We start from the raw sequence: 19,405 nt of genomic DNA, 5'->3' as shown, positions 1-19,405 counted from the left end.
ACATGTTAACTATATTATGTGAATGTTCATCACGTTATTAAGATCTGTACAAAATACACGATATCGAATTTTGCAAACACCTAAACTCTTTGACTTATATGTACCTATTTACTTTTAAGTATTGTCACAATATTAACTATAATCTGTAAATGTTTATTTTCTACAAAAAAAACACAGGTTTTCAAAGATTTAAGTAAATGCTTTTTAAACAGATATTTTAAATGACAAATATGAACAACGTGAGCCCGTGTTTACTTTCCAAAATTCTTGTGGAACGCAAATCCGTTCTGAGTTATGAATGAGCGGCGAGCAACACAATAACATCCCTCGTTTATTGGGTTAGCTTATTTTATTGTATGCTAGAGGCATTGTGAGTATCGCTATCAGTGCTAGTTGGCGCCAAGCTTGTGTCCCTGTTAACGGTGACAACACAGAGAAATCACTTTATTGTATAATCTATTCTTGGCCATAAAGTAGGTACCTAGGTATAAAGGTATTTTTGCCGATTTTTCTATCAGTAAGGCTGTTCTCTTAGCTACTTTAATAGGTTTAAACTGGTTAATGTTCGCACGTTTGTAGGATCCCATTCCCTTTGATTTGTACCAGCAGGTAGGCTACCGCTAATGAGTTATCAGAATCAGATTAACTGTTCCAAAAAATCTCTCAGAAAAACTAAAACAAAAGAAGTGTGCTATATTACCACCTAATTGTTGCAAGGTGGGTAAAGATTGACGTCATCGATTGTAAATAGTTATCGTCACCTATCTTATCAGTGGTTTGCAACGCAAAGCTTTGTGAGCTAGGTGCGAGCACGTTGCGTTCGCACCCTTTTTGTTTAAATGTTCTCATGGATCTTTTCTGGGTAACTTCGATAAGGAAGTGTGAGGACCGGTTCGTTCTCGACTAGAGTTTACTTTACTCGTTTTTATTTGCGATATTTTTGCTATTTTAATGTTAAAAATGTATTTTTATTTTTGCATAATTTACAAAGAGTGTAAAGCTTACCAAGGCTTACTTTAGTTGTTAAATACGAAGCAGTGGCAGCATTTTGGTTCTTATGTACAGTATATCAAATGTAGAGCCCCGTAGAAAGAAAGAGAGAGAACGACAGATATAGAAGATGTCGAATAGAAACCAAACTTGTGCCTACACATGACTTATGATCTGATTATACGGATTATGCATTTTGTTGTGTAAACATAAGGCGTACAAATTGTCCTAGATAGTCACTCTCTCTTATGAAAATAAATAAAACATAAGTAAAACATTTTCGTATATTCAAGTAAAGCCTCTGACAAAATTGTCTTGCGTGTGTGTGACTCTTTGTTTAGCATTATGCACACGAGTACAGTTAGGAATTAATTCGAGGTATCAATTCTTCCGTACTTTCGACTCGACAATTGATTAGCAATTTATGAGTTGACTAAACAATTAATCTTTGATCAATGGGCTCTGAGCTAATATAGTCTATCGCCGATATCTCCTTGAGTTAATAATACAGTAATAAAGAGATGATTGCAAGTCTTTGTCAGTGTCGTCTTGCGGTTAATCTATGTAGGTGCGGTGCTAGAATTAGGTACTGGCGACAATAACTTTAGTTATTTTATGTTGCTTTGGAAGCGATGTTGAAAACATTTTTTTAGGAATTTAGTATAAACATTTCCGATCACGGGAAACCGATTGGAGATAAGTAAGTTTTTCTTTAACGAAAAAAATATTACTTATATTATTTGGATTTCCACAGTAGGTTAGTATGTTATTTAGTGGCTATGTTAAAGGTAGTGTGTTAAAAAATATACTTTGGTTGCAATTTCTCCTAAAAGTTTCGAAATTAACGATAGGAATATTGGTTAACTTGCGAAAAGGGGAAATCGCTCTGTGGTATTTTGTGATCTATGTGTAGGCTTTCAGACAGTTTTTGGTACTAACTAGGTAATCAAACTTATATTGCTTAAAAACGTTTTACGACGTAATAAACTTATGCAATTAGCAAATATCGTTTAGCAAAAATCTAGATTGCCCTGTGTTCAGTAAAACTTTACAAACAGAAAGGATTTGAATTCGAATTCTGAGAATAACCTTATAAAACCTTTCATTAGAACTTTCAAGAGCGATTAATATAGAACATTATAGAGCATTCGAAGGAATTTAAAGCATCAACACGTCTATCTCACAAGTTTGATTCTTTCTGTGCATGTGGCAAGAACTACATAATATTTTCATATGTTACGACTTTTGGTACAGATGCACGAAGACAAAGGGTCATTAACTGCTCAATAAGTCACTTCGAAGTGACCTCATAGGTAATAAGAATAACAAGATGTAGCAACTACAAAAATATACCTACCATTCGGTTTCCATCATTATGTTGTGTCATCACTTAAAGATCAAGTTTAGCAATGCATATGAAATAAACACCTACATGAACTTTTGGACTTCATGAAGGTGACATGAGTAATGAGCATAGCTTCAGGTCAACCTTCCAAGATCACTTGTCCCTGTTTGTAAAGTGTGATGTGTGTTGAGTATTATTCAACAATAATAAAAAGTAAAGTAAGGTACTTACTTTTTAAAATCACCTACCTATACTTGGGACTTTAATGACACAAAACCGACTCAAGTCGGGTAGTTGACAATTGCTATAAAGCGACAATCACATCTTGGTGTGTTGAAAGGGAGTTGAGAGAATGCAAGGCACCGCGGGAAGCAAGCGCGGAGCGGTGCGTGGTGTGGTGGTGGCGCACGGGCGGCTCGGGCGGTAACAAGGGATGCAGGCCCGGGCTCGGTGGTGGACGGCCCGTCCGATCGGGCTGCGGCAGCCGGCTCTCAGTGTCGCTCAGATCGCGGCGCGCGTTGGTCGTGCGTCGAGCGCGTGTGGAGTGATGTCTGCGAGATGAGGCTGTCGCTGGTGCTACTGTGGCTGGGCGCGGCGGCGGCTTGCGGCCCGAGCCGCGGCTACACCCGCCGTCAGGGCGCGCGCCGCATCATGCCCCTAGTCTTCGGCCAGCACGACCCGAACATTAGCGAGAACAAGAACACCGCCAGTGGCCCTCCCGAGGGTCGCATCACCAGAGACGACGAGAGGTTCAAAGACTTAGTGCCGAATTATAATACGGACATCGACTTCAGGGACGATGAAGGAACGGGCGCTGACCGCCTCATGACGCAGGTGAGTTTTCATGATTTTCCACGATTATTTCTCACACAACTAGAATTTAAGTTTCGCGCCTACAAGCGGAGCAGCGACATGGAAACTTCAGTGCCGAATGTTTAATGGGAAGTGCAATAATATTCGGCCCGTTATAGTCGTTGGAAGTTGTCTTGCAAAACAATGGATTTCATGAAGTGTCCGCTGTTTTGAAAACAGCTCCTTAGTGCGCGGGCAGGGACAATCGCCGGTGTAAACATTACGCGCGTGGAACAATGGGAACAAATTGCGGGCGTTACGGTAGCTTCGTAGCGAGTGTTCCGATTGTAGCACTGCAATTACGCAGGCTTTGTCAACAAATATTTTGACTCTGTGACTAATGGATGAATGATGAATTCCTTACAATTTTGATGCCAGTTTCGGTGAATATATGGCCGTCATAAAAGTTGGTGTCGAAGGCATTCAGTATCGTGCGTTGTCATTCACGATGCTTTGTATAAACATAAAGACAGCTTACGGGAAACTTATTGTTGAGGGTTGCTTGTTTTGTATTGTAGTTTAGGGCTGTTGTAACATTACGCATTAGAACAAAGTAAATAGCTGTTGACATGCTTTAATTAATTCAATAAGTAAATGAATTCATAGTACGGAAGTTCTAATTCGAACTACCTCCTATTCGCAAGTCCGTAGGTAATTGTCTGTTTGTTGTTGTTACTGAAAGAAAGCGCGATATATAGGGTATCTGTTGAACATAAATACAAGATGGAACCAATCTGTTTATTGTACGGGATCTACTTTTAAACTGTACAAAAATATTTGTGAAGAAAATTATTTTCCGACATTAAGCGATTAAACTGTTTACAATTGAATGTTTACAGAACTCGCAACGGCTTGCAATCGCGCCGATAGAATTATTTCATAGTACCTATTTTTTAATGGCGCATTGAGTCAAGTACTTTTTGTGGTAAACTGTATTTATCTAGGTGTGTCGATTTTTTTCACAAATATTTCTATTTGACTGAAAATATTGAGGTTTAAGTTATTTTAAATCCGAGATTTATATTTTTTGATGTTAAACAAGTCATTTCCATGCCCCTTTTTCCGTAGGTATATTTTATTTAAAAGTCAGCGGGTCAGTGTAGTAAGTAGATTTGTTGGTTAACATTAAATGATCACGGTGTGCGGAATTACGAGATGTCCAAGTGACCTGTGAGGCGTGTCTACAACCCGAGCCCACGTGTGGCAATAAAAATCGGCTTAAAAGATTGCAGTACTATATATCTATAGCTATCAGAGTAAACTTGTATGTTTGTCGCCTACATCCAACACACTAACCTATTAACTTCTAAGCACATAGTAAGAACAGATTAATAGCTTTATTTTCTAAATAACCTGTTAACCAATCCACACTTTTTTGTAGAATTGCAAAACAAAGACTTAGTCTTGTTAAGATTTAAAATACAAATTCTATTCGTACGCTATTCAGTACTACTTAAATATACAGTAAAACTTAGATAGAAACATTTAATTATATTATCATTTGTCTCCAAACATCAGTTTTGGGAACTTGGAATAACTTTTTATTTTCCTTGTTTCACGTTTGTGTTAAGAAGCTCAAAAGCTATAAATTTTATCACAGTAAATTAGCTTACCCCACCATAACCATTATCCATTAACGAACCTTTAATCTGTTTAAAACTACCGAGTTTTCATATATGTCTTAGGAACATTACGAGTTAGATACCTAAAATTTATCGACTTAGGTACTTTGAGAAAGTAGACTTTGCTCCTGAACTATGAAAACATGAATTATGATTACGGTGCGTAGACTTGATATTTTCACAAGTTATTGAACTATCATAGGCGCACGGACTCGTTAGGATACTATTAATATTTGTATGTTATTCTTTGTGTAATATATTTGTATGAGTAATCGACAATCGCGGTGAGCAAATAAGTACATCGTGCGTATCGTCAAAGCAACCGCTGAAGGATGCTTGCAAGCGCTGGAATGGCCGCGGTAAACATGTGGACTGAGCCTTATTTATACTACGCTATATAAAATGTACAAATCTTTGATCTATGTTAATCGCTTGAGATACTGAAGCGATTATGTTGACATTTTCAATGTAGTATTTAGGTACAGTGAGATAAAATATTTTTATGTCAGATATTACCGTACAGGCAAAACTGCATATATTTTTAAAGACCTAGGTGTTCAGAAATTTTATGTAACGTATTTATAGGTATTTGTGTTATATCACAACTCATATAGGAACAACTTTAATTTTCAGTAGTGTATGTAACTTAGATATAGGTACAACGTGTTGGCGCTAAGATAAATTTAATCTTAGGGAGTTTCTTGTGGTAAATATTTCAGTAATATCATTGTTTCAGTAATAACATAATAATTGCTTGTGAAATGTATTTTTTCTCATCTCCATCCTATTAAGGTTTAAATAAAAACGCCTACTTTTTAAATATTGAATGTGTATAAAATAATTTAATTTAAAATCTTTGCGAAAAATAATCTTTTAATCCGATATACCGCTATTAAAACTAATGACAAGTTTAGACTGGCCTTAAAACGGATTTAATTTCATAAACTTTGTTTTTATATCAACTTCATTAATATGGTAACAAAGTAAACTTTATTTTTGTAACAAGCAAGTTATACATCAATCACTATAAATGTTACTTGCAATCATCATAATTATGTTAGATGGTTCACATGCGTGGGTGGTTTATGATAGTATGCTTATGTCATGGAGGCAGGGTAAAAACCCTACAGTCACTTAGTATATGCGAATATTTACCAAGCATAAAATGTACATGCTAGTTTACTTCGCGGCTGAAAAAGGAAAATCGTGATCGTTTTTTCCTAACAATGACTCGTTTGGGAAATTTGTAGGAAAATAATTCTTCAGTAGTCAGGCGACTTGACGGACAAGTATGTGTTTGGCCTCGCTCTAATGGCTTGTCAAACATAAGCGCGTGTTGACAAACAAATTCACCATAGAGGCATATACAGTTACATACTTCGGTTCTGATGTATTAAGAACACTTTATATTATTTTAATAAATCGGTCAGTGTGTTATGAAATTCGACGCTGCAATTATTGGTAACTGGTGTAACTGAATATTATGTGCCCAAAATAATCAATGCCCGTGGCGATTCAACTATTTTAACGATTAACTTAGTATAGGTACAAGTGTAGAGTGTAATAGTGGTATTTAAAGTAATTTACGTTAATACGATTTATGATCTTATTATTATTATATAAATAAGAAATTGAAAATGCAAGATGTTCATATAGTTAGTGGGTAATATACGTACAGTATCTTCAATAATACTAAATATATTTGTGTTAGATATTATGACTTAATTGTTCGCATACATGATTGTTGATGTTTACAGCTCATACAAATAATATACAATATATTGTGAACTTGTTTGTTAACTGAATAGTTGTATCTATTCTACCTTATTGGTTGAAAACGTTTCCTATGAAATAAAGATATAGGTTCCTAGTTAGGGGTAACTTTTTTATATTAAAAATTCAATAAAATAAAATTAATTAAAATCAAATGATTAACGCTTGTTTAATTACAAAGTAAATAACACGGCAGCGTTAATGACAAACTATAACCCGTAGTTATACCTATAGGTAATACAAGTCGTCAGTCTGCGTAATTCAAAGTGTTGTTGGTACATACATGGAACAGCAAACTCATATTGATTCCAATCAAACAGAGCTGAACTGTGACATGTTTACCAGTGCTGCTATTCCTGAACATCAGTTTGAGGCAATGTCAATCGATCGATTGTAATTAGGACGTATGCAGTTCTAGACAAGGTGTTTACAGTCGGTGCCCAAACACAAACTCAATAATGGTGCACGTCATCACACATAATTCAGTATAACTCAACCCAAATCCTGAAATAGTATTGAAGTGTTCAAGGATACTATTGTTTGACCGGATATTCGTAAATAATGACCGAATCGCGGACTGATTGCATAGCAAATATGTTAATGGGTATAGGTATCTTTAGGTAGAATCCAGTTATATGCAGATAATAATCGGCCGAAGGAATGTACGGACGATCAGACGCGAGTGTGTGCGTGAAAGAAAGGCCGGCGCGAATCCGCCGTCGGTCATGTTATGTGCTCGCCGCGGGCAGCACATAGTCGGAGCCGAGCTGAGCAGCCTTGCATTCGTAAAAATCTCCAAACCGGTTCGATGCGCCTCCATTACTTTCTTTCTGCCTCCAACGAGCCTCCCATTTAACTCGGGCCCACTTTTTATCAGGAATCGGTATCTCCGTCTAATAGTATTATTTATTTCTCATAAATAAGAGGGAATATAAGTAAAGTTAATGCGCACGGGAAGCGGTACATTACATGCCAGATGCTTCAGAGATAAATGCGTTATGCTCTTTCCGTCGGTTGTTGTGTTGCGTAACGTGCGCGGTGACAGCCCGGGATTTATGCTACAGCTTCCACTACTTTGTAATCTTTATTTACAAACAATTGCTCGGATTTACATTATCATTGCACTGATCTGCACTTTATGAATTTTGTACAAGTAAATAATGTTTGCTATGAGCACGTTGTATGTAACTTGTAAACGAATACCAAGCAACGTCTCTACATAATGTAGAGTTCCTTGTGCCGGTGACTGCTTTCCTTCAGACTTAATGTCTTCTTAAACATTTGTTACTTTTACCAACCAAACCATGTAATGATAAACTAAGTACGTCGTGAAAAGGAACATGAGTAGCCTTTCCAGTCTAAAAACGCTCAGCAATTGCCCGGTCGGCTAGCCAGCAAACCGCAGGATAGGCGCAGAACCACATTACCTGCTCTCCTCCGATTCCAATCGGAATTACTTACCATTTTATGTAGGTTTTTATTTAATATTTTATATCCCTGGACGCGAATAAAGCAAAGGAGCGCGAAGGGGTGCGGCGGCGGTGCGGGGGTTGAGGGACATAAATATCTCGGTGATTTATGAGCAAGGCGGTCGCGGGATAGGTCAGCATTATTCAATTTCGTATTTGAGGCTCGAGTTACAATGAGCTTTTACTGCGGCGCGCGCGCAGATAGCGTAGCAATCCCGACAACCGACCGCCACACTCACTTTTGTTATCTATTTTTTAAACCCTATTGTAATCCAGAGATTAGCTTCGTGTTTGACATTCTCTCAAATGACGCAAACATTAATTAAAACCCGTATTTTATATTTGAAGAACTGTTAGGAATTAGCCTTAATTTTAAAAGCGTGTTCTTATAGCGAGCGGTAATTAAGTAGGTATGTCAATAGATGGGTAAATCAAATAAACGTTTTATACGATGGCACCGTTTTAAACTTACTTAATTATCGATTGTTAATATTGATTTAATTTCATTGCCTGATACGCTAAAGTGGTTTAATTTGTTAGCAGCAAAGACACCGCCGTCCAAATTAGATACTTTTCGGCTTATTAGCGCAGGATAAAAAACGGAACGAGGCCCGATCGCTTTGTGAATAATTGACCATAATCAAATTAATCCTAAAATTCTACGGTGGGTTTACAACGTTGTAAAATGTTATAAAGACCTCCAAACAGCCGTTTATAACATCGCGTTTTTATCCACAGTCCACTTCACGATGCACCCACCGGCTGTACTCAATCATCAACGTACAAAACTATTAAAAATTATATCTTTTTGATGAAATGATTAATAGCTGGATTATTCCTAAAGTACACTGAAATGATTACTTGTAAGAAAAGCAAATATTACTGGTTCTTGTGCAAATCTGTTAGGCTATTAATATTTATGAGCAAACATTTTATATGAATCAACGTTATCCGGAGTGATGTTAAGCAAGATTATGCGGAATCGTAATCTACCGACGCACGTGAAATTAGGATATGCCCACCGCACATTAATTTTTATAACCCATGCTACTTATATTAGTGTCTTGCACAAATTTTAATTCATTTAAACTGTATTTACCAAATTGGTTCGATTATGAATAGTTACGTGTAATAACTCAAACATATTCTAAATATATTATTTTTAAATTGCCATTCCATGATGACTTTTTTATAAACAATGCCGAAATAAATATCGACAAACATTTAAATGAAAACTTATCACGGAATAACGTGGATGATTTTTGCAAAACTTGTTATTTTATAGACCATTGTTATCTAAGTGTAATAAGTATGCAACGTTTATGTTGGCTACGTGTATATATTTATTGACAGTCATGAAGCCATACTTGTTGCCGTTGCATGTAAAGTACCTTCCATACTGAACCTGTTGCATTTGATACGTTTTTAGGGTTAACAATATATGATTACTCATAAGCACTTAGTATTAGAGTTCAAATATTCTATATGGAATAAATTATACAATTTATAACGTGTGCAAATTGGACAAAATTATTTATTCCCTGAAAGCTGGAGCTGAACGGACGGTGTATCATTTTGCTTTGTATATTGGACATTTGTGTGCGGGCTTTCCAGGCACAAAGTTAAATATAAAGTAAATTATAATCGTTCATGTGGTAGCCCTTTAACGTTTGCAAGTTGTCGGCGGACACTTGTTCAAACACACGCCAAACTGTTCAGTGATAGGTCTTTGAACCTCGCTCGTGTTTGCGGTTTGTTTTATATAGTTGCTTCTTAAGGTGGCGATAAATTAACGATTTGCATTTCTCTCACAAACGTAAACAGTCGTGATGTATGTAAACACAAGTGTGCTAATACCTTAACATAAATCAGACGTTTAGTGGGCCCTGCGCAATGTATAAGTAGTTGCGGCTGGTTCCGGTGAACACTTGTTAGATAAACAAAGCCCCGACAAATGCTGTCAGTGTAGTCGGCACGAGATCACAGCTCCGTATTATTGTCTGCTCTATCATAACTCTGCATCAAATGATTTTATGTATCAACTTACAAAGAAAATGTGCAAATGAATAGCTAGCAACGTACCATACCATTTACATAATAATACGTATGTAAGTAAAGTTACGAGCTGGTCATGCTAAACGGTAGTTGCTTAGAGTTGTAATAGAAATATTTAACAGTCCATACGATAATACAAATACTAATTTGTGACTAAGTTGATGGAGAATCCTGGCTAGTGTTAATTAATTCCATCAACTTGGTGCCTGAGAGGCACGATGGACACACACGCTAGGTATGTACTTAGTATTATTTATCCAACGTTTTCCTTAATATTAAATTGTAATGAAACTAGATAAGAAAACAATCGTAGATAATAAAAAGCACAACACTTTCATTTTGAACACAAATTGAAGTACCGACATCAATATCGATTGACTTAAGAACCAAAAATCAAAAGTATTAACAGTAACGACATTAACTATCAAATAAAAACCAAATTCCTTCAATACCTTTGATGGGACTCGTATATTTGTAGAATGCTTTGTTGACTAGTCCTTTATGTTATTTTGTTCCCCATCAACTTAACTAAAAGAAAAGAAAACCAAGTGGGTCGTCGCAAAAAGCGGCCCCTAGTGTTTGCGTGAGTGTCGTGTGTCTCAGACGTTGGTTTATTTTAATTACTGCCGCAAATATTTGTCAGCCAGCTGTTTGTGGTTATCTTAGTCTTTCTTATCTGTCAAACCTCAGTCAATGCTAAGAGGCACGGGCCACGCCACTACAAACATTATATACGTCGTATATTTTATGATTGTTCCGCTTTCCTTCTTCATAATCTTGAGCAAATGCTCAGTGTGTGCACCTGCTACTCTTGCCATGAAAAGAAACTATTTAGTTTACAAACCGTTTATTTGTGATTGTGATAATATAAAAGCGAGAGATTTCATCTAGTCATCTGCACATAAGCTATCACACCTTTGCCGATAAGTATGAAAATCTTTCACTTACCAATACATAACATACCATCTTATGATCACGTCCTGTATGTGGAAATGCTTAACTTTTCACAAGCGAGCTGATTTGGAAATCCTAAACATTTATGTAAAATAATTTACGCAGAGAATAAACTCCAGTATTCGGTGAGCTCATAATGCAGTTGAGAATGTGTTTTTACAAGGAACCAGTTCCGTATCCATAACTAGTGCGTGTGATGAAACTTGAACTGGCCACAATTTACTCATGATTACTTTGGCTCATCGGCAAAGAGTTTTGATACATCCCGTTCGGTCGTAAATCTAAAGGGATTTTCTTTGGAAATGTAGAGAAATGGAACATTGTTAAAAATAAACTTATATATTTGATTATAACTTTGCTAACCGTCGTGTATCTAGATAATATGTAATATAATAACATTAATGTCGAAATAGGTACGTTTCTAGAAACCGGTAACAAACGGTTTTCACCACCTTTGTACCTACTTGTTAGTGACTAATAGGAGGATAGAATAACAGCACAGATATTAGGTAAGTCACGTAGCTATTAGCTATAGTAATATTTCATCTATTTTATACCCTTCGTTAAGATCATTAATGGTATAATAATAAGACCAGTAGGTCCAGTAGTAATGGATAGATGTTTAGTAAATAAGTGCATTGCCAGTAGCCAACAAACAACAAGGAAGAAAATAATAAAATATTATACATCCACCAGAATACACCTTAAATATAAAAAGACTTTATGACTCTAAGTTTGTTCAAGCATAACCAAGTTGCACAATTTTAAATCGGACTTTGTAGATAAATGAAAAGTCCAAAATTTATTGTTCAACGTTGTTTATGTGAGAATCTTCGTATAATATCGCAATGTTTGAGGTTTAAAGTGCAATCCGCTTGGCGCTTATCGATGGCTTTTGATGATTTATTGTATTCCCCTTGCCGGTTTTATAAGATGTTTTGATATATCGGCTATGAAGAGTAACTGCGGAAATAATTCAGGCTATTCACCAGTTCACTTTAGTAGTCAATGAATCAAATACCTTAATGGGTATTGCCATAATAGGAATAATATCAGTCATTCCTTTGAAACATTAAATGCTTTATACATTATATACCTAGTGTCTATGTCCTTCTTTCAAGTCACATTTATTTTACTTCCTTTGCTGTCTTTAATAAAAACAAAATCAAAGAACTTGGGCTCGAATCATTATATCATTTGTGGATTTAATTACACATTGAAATTAATAATGATAGACAACGATTAATGTGCTTGAATTTTGAGTAAAAACGGTCCGTAAAGGCTTAAGTGGCCGTAAAAATCAGGCAGGCCCAGTACTCAGCGTGTCGATTGGCACTTAAATCTTACACCCAATAAAAGTGCACGTTGCACGGCCAGCCCCGTAATTGGTCCTGCCGAACACGACTACGCTCAAGCCGCTTGCGCACGGACAATACGTTTACGACTCTCATTGGTCTCATTTAATGTCGTGTGACAACCACATGTAAGAACAATGCTCTTATAATTGAAATTTTACAATGTAGAAAATTTTCACCATGTTTCGCTCGAAGCGGGTTTTTCCTTATAAAGTTGAATGGAAGATTCGAAATTGATGCTTTGCTTGATTTGGAAGTTTCAATTAAGAATTGAAAACTGATAAAGTTTTAACGTTAACGAACTGCGAAAGCTGCTGATAAGTGAGCATCAATGTCAATGTCTTCTAAAACACGTAATTCCATGGGGACTGAATTCTTCCTTTTTATAATAAACAAAACTTTTTAGTATGTACTTGTGCTACTCCACGGGTTTAGGCCTTAAGGTACCTATATCGGAATAACCGCTTCGGGAATAATTGAAAGAAAAACAGTTAAGTAATTTTGAGTACCTGCTTAGATAAATTCCGTTCCATTATTTTCGACCTGAAAATCTGAAAACATGTATCGTGGAAACTCTATGTTGAATTTTCTTATGAAAATAATTTTGCATTGTTAACGGCATTGAAGAGCGATTGTGAGGACGTAAAGTTATTTGGTCGTTGAGAGGTGAAGCACGTCGCGCGCGCTGTCTAGGGCGAGCAGCGCTGCGCAGGCGCCGCGGGACCCCGACCCGCCCCGCGCACCACATGCCGCCATCACATTTATTTATATTTATTTACCTTCCCTTCATTCAACGAGGGCCGCCCTTTCGGCTCTTTTTGTCGCACCGTAATACGCCCGATACAAATATTGTGAAAGAGCCTGCGGTTTGGGTAAATTTATTGTGCCACGATTTGATGTAGCACCGATGAGGCCCGCATTCTGGAACAGTGCGTTGAAAAAATATTTCCTTTCGATTATACTTAAACACAGTGAGTTTTTGGTTTGATGCTGAAATTGTAGAAGTACTGCTGTTAAGTAAATAAATAATGTAGTTATCTGCAAAAACAATTCGTACTGAGCAAAATGCTGTTTACTTAACTATAATCAAATAATCTATAATAAATGGATTGAAAAGTAGACTGTACAATATGGAAAACATATCTCGAAGTCGCAATATAGAGCTTCAGTCCGTACCTGAGTCTCAATCAGAAAATGTCTTACAACTTTTCAAGCGACTTTGCTCAATTATTGGGGTAAAGATGGACGACACAAATATTTTAGCTTGTCGCAGAGTTGCAAAAATGAATGCCAAATCAAATAGACCCAGAAACATTCTCGTAACTCTTTCATCTCAGAACCTTCGAGACCCAGTCTTGTCGTCGACAACTCGCTTCAATAAATCACAGTCAAAGGATCATACCCAAATGCTAAACAGCTCTCACTTAGGTATTTCCGGTGAAAAAACGAGAATATATATAACTGAACACCTTTCTCCAGAGTGTAAACATCTCTACTCAGAAACCAGGAGAGTCGCCAAAGAAAAAGAATACAAATATGTTTGGGTAAAATTTGGAAAAATTTATGTACGTAAGAATGATGAGTGTGAAGCTATTCAGATTAAAAATGTTGAACGTCTTAGGGAAATTTAGTTATTAAATTACAGTTGTTAGGTACCTTAACATGTATAATATTTAGTTGTTAATTTTATTTGGAACTTTAAAACTATACCATTGTGATTATTTATTATCAGAATGTTAATAGAATAAGGAGCAAGCTGAGAGAAGTATATCTGAATATCCTGAATTGTAATTATGATTTAATTTGTTTTACCGAAACCAATTTCAATGAGAGTGTTCTGGATTCCGAGTTTCTTGATTCAAGGTACAGGGTGTTCCGTCGCGATCGTTTTACCTCCAATAGCAGCAAAACTGATGGCGGGGGTGTTGCTGTCGCCGTTAAAAACAGCATTACTGTGACTCGCCTACTCGAATGGGAAAGTAATAATGAGGATATATGGTTACAAATTAATTTGTCCGCAAAGCATAGTCTTATTATTTGTTTGTGTTACTTGCCACCCGATTTGGACACAGATAGTATGAACTCTTTTTATACAAATTGTCAAAAACGTGTATCATTATTAAAAGATGACGATGAATTTATATGTCTGGGGGACTTTAACATGCCAAATATAAGTTGGACTAAGGAAAACAACTCACTTAATTTAATTCCTAATCCACCCGGTGACCCAAAATCTGAATTATTGCTTGATACGATTTCACTATGTAATTTAAAACAATTTAATAACATACCCAACAAAAACAATCGACTCTTGGATCTTGTCATGTCGACTCTATCAACTATAAGTGTTTACGCAGCATCAGCCCTAAGTCGCATTGACGAACATCATCCTCCCTTGCTAATAGATATTTCTGACTCGAATAAATCTCCAAAATTAATTTGCAGTAAAAATATAAGACGACCCAATTTTAATAAATGCAATCTGCCTGACATCCGTGAGGAGCTTTTGTCCATTGACTGGGAACAGGAGCTGAGCTGTCCAGACATAAATATTGCCTTGCAGTCCTTTTACAATAAATTAAATGCCATTATTTGGGCTCACACGCCCCCAGTGTCGAGTAAAGACAATAGTTATCCAACATGGTTTAAACCAGCCTTAATACGTTGTCTAAAAGAAAAGTGTAAATATCACAAACGTTACAAAAAATATAAAAATCCCCGCGATTATGACACTTTCAGTCTATTACGAGCTAGATGTAAAACTTTGATGAACAATGACTATAACGACTATATACAGTCAGTCGAAAATTCTGTCAAACATCATGTAAAGCATTTTTGGAGTTACATTAAGAGTAAAAAAGGGTCTAACTCAATTCCAGTAACCATGAAACATGGTAATTTAGTTTCATCAGACCCTGTGGAGGTATGTGAAATGTTTTCTAAATATTTTAGCTCTGTATTCGTCAATCACTCCGATGTTGACATGAATAAAATTCAAATCTCATCATCATCAACAGTCTTATGTGACATTGAAATAAGTCTTGATCGTATAAGGTCTTTAATAAAAAATTTGAGTCGGGACAAAGGGGCAGGCCCGGACGGCATTCCTTCTTCATTTGTGATAGACTGTGGAGAGGCGTTAAGCTTACCACTTCATATCTTGTTTAACATGTCTCTAAAAAGTGGTGTCTTTCCTAGTCGGTGGAAAACTGCTTTTATAATCCCAATTTATAAATGCGGAGAAAAAGATAAATGCGAGAACTACAGACCCGTTAGCATTTTATCTGTATTTTCAAAGTTATTAGAATCGTCAATTTATGACGCACTGTATTTTTATTTTAAACCGTTTTTATCATCATCGCAACATGGATTTGTTCCCCGAAGATCAACCGTCACCAATCTTTTGGAATATAAGAGTTACTTATGTAGTGCCTTTGCCAAAAATAGTCAGGTAGATTCAATATACACAGATTTTGCAAAGGCCTTCGACAAAGTTAATCATGATATACTCTGTATGAAATTAGAACGCTACGGAATACACGGAAATCTACTTCGCTGGATAATTTCATATCTAAATAACAGAACTCAGCTTGTTAGCATAAAGGGGCATGTTTCTTCTTCGATTATTATAACCTCTGGGGTGCCCCAAGGCTCACACCTTGGTCCTCTACTTTTCATCATGTTTATTAACGATTTGATACAGCATATCACTTGTCCTTGCCTACTGTATGCTGACGACCTTAAAATTTACTGCGTTGTACAAAATATCGGAGACTGTTTGAATCTTCAAGAAGACCTATCACGTGTGGCTGAGTGGTGTGCACTAAATCACATGGAATTAAATATAAATAAGTGCTTCATCATTTCATTTACGACCAAAAAACAAAAAATTGAATTTTCATATTCTCTCTCCGGTTCTTTGTTACAGCGTAAAACTGTGATAAAGGATCTAGGGGTTTTCTTCGACGAAAAACTTACGTTTCGCCCTCATTATGATCATCTCATACTTAAATGCACACAACTCGTTGGCTTTATAACACGATCCACAAAAGACTTTAAGAACCAGCACACTCTAATTCTCTTGTACTACTCTTTAGTCAGAAGCGTTTTAGAATACGGGTCGATTATCTGGTCACCCTATTACGAAACTCACAGTTCGCGCATTGAGAGGGTTCAGAAGAGATTCGTAAATACTCTCTGTTTCAGATCCAATTTAGGCCGTACCTTTCGCTCATACACTAAACGGCTAGCAAAATTCAATATCCCACGTCTTTCGGACCGCCGTAAATGTAGCGAATTATATAATCTATACAAAATAGTCCATTCTCATCTCGATAGCCCTACACTATTATCACGTATCAAATTCATCACCCGGTACAAGGCCCGCAACCCGTCAAATCGATTATTTTCACTTCAGGTCTACAACAATAACACTTCATTCTTTAACCCTATAACCAGAATGTGTCGGTTATATAACGATACGGTGTTGGAACACTCTTCATTGGATATTTTCCACAACAATTTCTCTACGTTTAAAAGGGATGTTAGACATATTTTTTGCAGTCACACTATTATTAACTCTCAAGTCAAGCCTAAGTAAACTTCAATTTCATTTAAAAATGTAATTTCATGTTCTTCACTCACAATACTAACAAATTAGCTAGTAAGTTATTAAAAATAAGTTTTTAAAATATTTAGTATACTCACACACTAACTAAAATATAAGTTTATTATCTGGATGTATCTGTGCTTACATATTTAGAGGTGCAGTCTAGCTCTTAAACATTAATCTTAGATCAACACTGTATCGACTGTAACTTGTTTTGTGAGCCAAATAAATAAATAAATAAATATAATCACTTCTATAAAGTACGACAGCAGTAACTTTAGAGTAACGCCATCTCGTAGCGCTGAAAATTTAATCAAAAGTTACCAGAAACCTTTACAAAATTATGGAGATTGTTATAAGTTAGACATAAATCATGTCAATGTAAAATATAATTTATTAGAATATTATGAAAAAACAATGCAAAGATAAATCACTACAAATTGTTTGGACTAAAGATCAAATCTTCACTCCATCTGTGATGCGGCGGCGACGTTCACGTGCATCAGTTATCTATCATGATAAATGGCGTATTTATTTATCCGACGAGCCTAAATAGCTATGGTAATATTGGCCCTACAACAGCACAAAAGGTAACAAAACACAAAAGTTGAAAAAGGTAAACCGCACTATTTACAAAGTGGCTAGCGAGGACCACACAGCCACAATCGAGCCGCGCGTGCGACTCAGCCGCTTCACAATAAAAAAAAATTGTTCCCAGCATAGATCTTTTTCGGTTATACATCTCGCATTTTGGTGGTGTGATTTGTGACGTTCGGAAATGTTAATGGTATGTCCTGTTGATTTCCTTTTGCGGTACTGTTAATTCTCAGGTTTTTGATCTAGGGTACAGATATTATCTGAAGCAATAGCTACTGCTGTTTCTTACTCCGTTCAAGTTGTGTATAGGAAGTGCGGAATCTCTTAGAAAACGCAAATCTGTTTGGTCTGCGCGGGCGCGTTCGGTTGCGTTGTTTACGCGATCGACAGCGGAGCGCTCGAGCGCATGCGCTGACGGACGTTGAACAGAAGCGGCCAGTCTTTGACACCACACCCGGCCTCCAACTCTTACTATTTTTAGATAGATTTTTGGTTAATAGTCATGAGTATTGTTTTCTTTATTCAATTCAGATTAATAAGCGCTCACATGTTGATGTTTGTTTACTCGTAACGTTATGATGCTAAGCTTAAAGTCGTTTAGTTTAAATGTCGAATCTTGTGCTACCCTATTATAAAAAATGTGATGTCCTTAACTCTACACCAGAATCAAATCGATGAGGGTCTGCTCTACCAAAGTAAAACAGGCTTTTGCGACTTTAATTTATAAGTTTTAGTTTTGAATTTTGTTATCATTGGTAATAATGTGTCCGCATACAAAAGCTTAATTGAATAAAATCTGATTGTTACAAAAGATGTATCACAATTAAATCAAGTGATTAGTAATTAAATTTTTCTTACGGCTCTGCAACAACCCTACTGGAATATACACACATACATTCATTAAGTTTGCTCGGTTGAGCGTTCTTCGTTCAGCTCATTACAGGTATATTCGGCAGGCATACGTTATTAGATGCGTTTACACATGAACACATGAACACATGCACACATGCGCTACTTTAGGGCCCGTCTAATTGAACGTAGGCGCGGCGGCGGCGGCCTAACCTAATTTACATTAATGCAAACGAGGAGCATTGTTCAGGTGTGAAACGCCAGTGTCAACACGAGGCCTCTACTCAAATAGTTTATTAGCTCCACCCAGCCCCGTTCAGGCGGACGGACCTTTGTAATACTGACAGCCCTCTAAAGATACGCATACTTAACGCTTAAATATGACTATTCAACACGTCGCAGCCGTTTACATACAAACATATCTAAATAACACACATACATACACACGAAAATGTTAAATATTTAACGTGAGAAAGTATTAGATTCCTGACTCCGATATTACACTCTCTTCACGTATCGGTTTTCACGTCTTTTAACTTAAGTATCTAATTAGCCCTTAAAGTGAGAGAAATAAACTCCTGAAGGTCCTTCAATTTAGGTGTAATTAATAAGCAAGGGCATTAAGGAATAGACAAATTATTTTATTCACTTGTTGCGTTTATACGAGCTAAACTATGACAATTCCACAAAGTGCACTAACGATTTTACGACCGCTTTACATCTGCTTTATAGGACCGTTTAAAAGACGATTTAACGCCTATAAATGTTTTTGATTGTATGCGACAAATTGTGATGGGCAGGGTGTGTCGAGGTCGTTGACTGGGGTGTCCGACAGCGCTCTGCGGTCAACTGAAACACAAGAAGATGGAAGCGGTCACCAGTTTTGTATGACGCCGCAGCGGCCGATGGTACCGCACGCGACGCAGCCATGCGCT

The 19,405-nt window shown here is 36.7% G+C and overlaps 1 protein-coding gene across 1 annotated transcript in view; it reads left to right on the top strand.

Annotated features, from left to right (window-relative positions):
- Positions 1-2,638: 2,638 nt before the first annotated feature.
- The window catches only part of hh (hedgehog signaling protein), a 42,832-nt gene continuing 26,065 nt past the window's right edge, over positions 2,639-19,405 (top strand). The window contains exon 1 of the mRNA XM_076115650.1: positions 2,639-3,169. Coding sequence (XP_075971765.1) covers positions 2,894-3,169 — 276 coding nt within the window. The 5' untranslated portion in view covers positions 2,639-2,893. The remainder of the gene's footprint in view (positions 3,170-19,405) is intronic.

This window comes from Anticarsia gemmatalis, chromosome 6 (genome assembly GCF_050436995.1).
Source record: "Anticarsia gemmatalis isolate Benzon Research Colony breed Stoneville strain chromosome 6, ilAntGemm2 primary, whole genome shotgun sequence".
Classification (NCBI taxonomy): domain Eukaryota; kingdom Metazoa; phylum Arthropoda; class Insecta; order Lepidoptera; family Erebidae; genus Anticarsia; species Anticarsia gemmatalis.
Note: the sequence above shows the minus strand (reverse complement) of the source record. Positions and strands in the feature narration are given on the sequence as shown.